The sequence below is a fragment of the Helobdella robusta genome (assembly GCF_000326865.2).
Source record: "Helobdella robusta unplaced genomic scaffold HELROscaffold_80, whole genome shotgun sequence".
Lineage (NCBI taxonomy): Eukaryota > Metazoa > Annelida > Clitellata > Rhynchobdellida > Glossiphoniidae > Helobdella > Helobdella robusta.
This window is the reverse complement of record NW_008705460.1, coordinates 197228-199818: the sequence shown is the minus strand read 5'-3', so window position 1 is coordinate 199818 and position 2591 is coordinate 197228. Positions and strand designations below refer to the sequence as shown.

At 35.9% G+C, this 2591-nt stretch overlaps 1 protein-coding gene across 1 annotated transcript; it reads right to left on the bottom strand.

Moving 5' to 3' along the window:
• Positions 1 to 1142: 1142 nt before the first annotated feature.
• HELRODRAFT_182092 (hypothetical protein) lies at positions 1143 to 2360 on the bottom strand (the record flags this gene model as incomplete). The annotated part of the gene is made up of 3 exons (XM_009032395.1): positions 1143 to 1487; positions 1591 to 1761; positions 2193 to 2360. 3 exons carry the CDS (start codon positions 2358 to 2360, stop codon positions 1143 to 1145), a joined length of 684 nt encoding a protein of 227 aa, XP_009030643.1.
• Positions 2361 to 2591: the final 231 nt, after the last annotated feature.

The window sequence follows — 2591 nt, the reverse complement described above, 5'->3', positions numbered from 1 at the left end:
TCCAGTTGATTGTAAATCATCTTCAAGTTTCTCTAGTTCAAAACCAAAATTGCAGTTTGTTTAATGCATGATAGAACAGAAAATTTTTTTTCGGTTTTCCTATACCATCTTCGGTGTTCAAATTGATATGTTGTGGTTGCGTCCAGATAATCCATCGTTTCAATATCTAGGGGATATTGAAACGATGGATTATCTGGACGCAACCACAACATATCAATTTGAACACCGAAGATGGTATAGGAAAACCGAAAAAAAATTTTCTGTTCTATCATGCATTAAACAAACAAAAATTTTGGTTTTGAACTAAAGAAACTTGAAAATGATTTACAATCAACTGTTAGAGAAATCTAAAAGTTATATATATATATTGTCGGAAATTTTATATAATAAAAAACATGAATGAGGAGATTTTTAAATTTAATAAAATGATAAGGAGGAGGTTTTCAAAGGATGACAAAGCCCCACGTTGGGCGCCAATTGTCGGAAATTTTATATAATAAAAAACATGAATGAGGAGATTTTTAAATTTAATAAAATGATAAGGAGGAGGTTTTCAAAGGATGACAAAGCCCCAAGTTGGGCGCCAATTGTCGGAAAATTTATAAATGAAAACAATTGAAACAACTGGTGGTGTGAGGTAATCTCCTCCTCTATCTTTCTCAGGGAATTTTTGTATGGTCCGACAATAATTTTTGTGTATATTTTTATCGTGAGTTCGACCAGTCCTGTGTGGCACTGGGCTTTTTCGAATTATATGATTTTACTGAGTAACACACGAACGCGTAAAAATATTCGATAACAATTTTATTAATCGACGGAAGTAAATAAAAGGAATTGAACTAATGAACTCTATAATAATGTAAATGTCAATGAACAAACTGGAATACAGGACTTAGAACCCTTCTTGTTGGGTCTTCAACTTGGGATATGTTTCTTGCCGTTTAATCGTAAAACCTCGACGTGTGTATCCGATGGTGATGTCGATACAACTCCAAGAAATAAATAAAAAAATGAATCACAAAAATCGGAGCCTATGGAAATTCCAAGCTGCGTGTGAAACTATACCAATGAGTATAGAATCCAGCAAAGAACCCTAAGTCCACAAATAGCACAAGAAACAAAACAACGAGGCGGATTCGTTTTCACAGAACCCAAGGCCTGTTTTCACTGGGCCTGTCTGTCAGTCGGTCGGCTTTCGCACAACCCTGGCCTGTTTTCACTGGGCCGTCGAGTCTGATCGGCTTTCGCAAGACCAAGGGCCTGTTTTCACTGGGCCTGTCAGTCAGTCGGTCGGCTTTCGCACAACCCTGGCCTGTTTTCACTGGGCCGTCGAGTCTGATCGGCTTTCGCAAGACCAAGGGCCTGTTTTCACTGGGCCTGTCAGTCAGTCGGTCGGCTTTCGCACAACCCTGGCCTGTTTTCACTGGGCCGTCGAGTCTGATCGGCTTTCGCACGACCAACACAAAACAACAAGAGTCAGAACAACACTGGAAACAAATTGTGTGACTCTAGTACGCGTGCGAAACTATGCCAATGAGCATAGAGTCTCGTACCAAATCCACTTTTGAGAACTTAAGACGTTTCTAAAACTATGCCAATGAGCATAGAATCACGCGTTAAGTCTCTTAGATACCAGAATAGGCACTGATTATTCGAAGCTGCCTCACTAGTCAACTCCCCTATTTTCACACCCTTCCTTATCAAAGCAAAATTAGATTTTGTTTCGGGTGTTTTAAAAACATAAAAATTTCCAAGGTATGTCTAATTAATAAAAAAAACTACTAATTAAATTTTAAAATAATTTGTAATAATTTATGACGTCATCTAAATTGCAAAACAAAAAAAAAATCGTCGTCACCTATCGAGTAAATTAACTTGCACCATACCCCCTATCGAGTGAATAAATTTCGCGTTGAAAATTTTGCAGTATTTTTAGTCAGTATTATTTCATAATTCTGACACTTTCCACCACCCCCTCTTTCTGGTTGAAATAAGGTATGGCGAGCAAATTGTACAGTTCAAATGATAGTTCTCTATATAATGGCATATGCATAAAATAACAAAACAATGACATTTGTCTGAAAATTGTACAGTTCAAATAAGTCTCTATATAATGGCACATGCATAACAACAAACAAAATTAAAATTAAACAAAACACAGGAAACAAAAAAAAAAAACATTGTTTTCATACATGCTTCAATTTATTTATGTGTACGACAATGGTTTTATAACCATTACACTTCTTAATCTCAAAATTTACATCACTTATTTTTCTTGAAATCATGTAAGGGCCGTCATATAACTTTGTCCCCTTAGGATACTTATTTTTAACGTGCTTTGGATTATAATAATAAACCATTTGTCCTTCTGAAAATTGTTTATCCTTTACTCTTAAGTCATACTGTGCAAGTAATATTTTAACATCTTTTTCTTTATCAACAAATTGACCCAAATCTGGTACTACTGAATGTTTGATGACGTCTTTAATTAAGGATAGGTCTTTGTTCTGCAACCCAATCAACACCGTTTTCTACTTTGTCTTCTGTTATAACACCCACATACTGCTCTCGATAATCCATCAGCGTTTGAT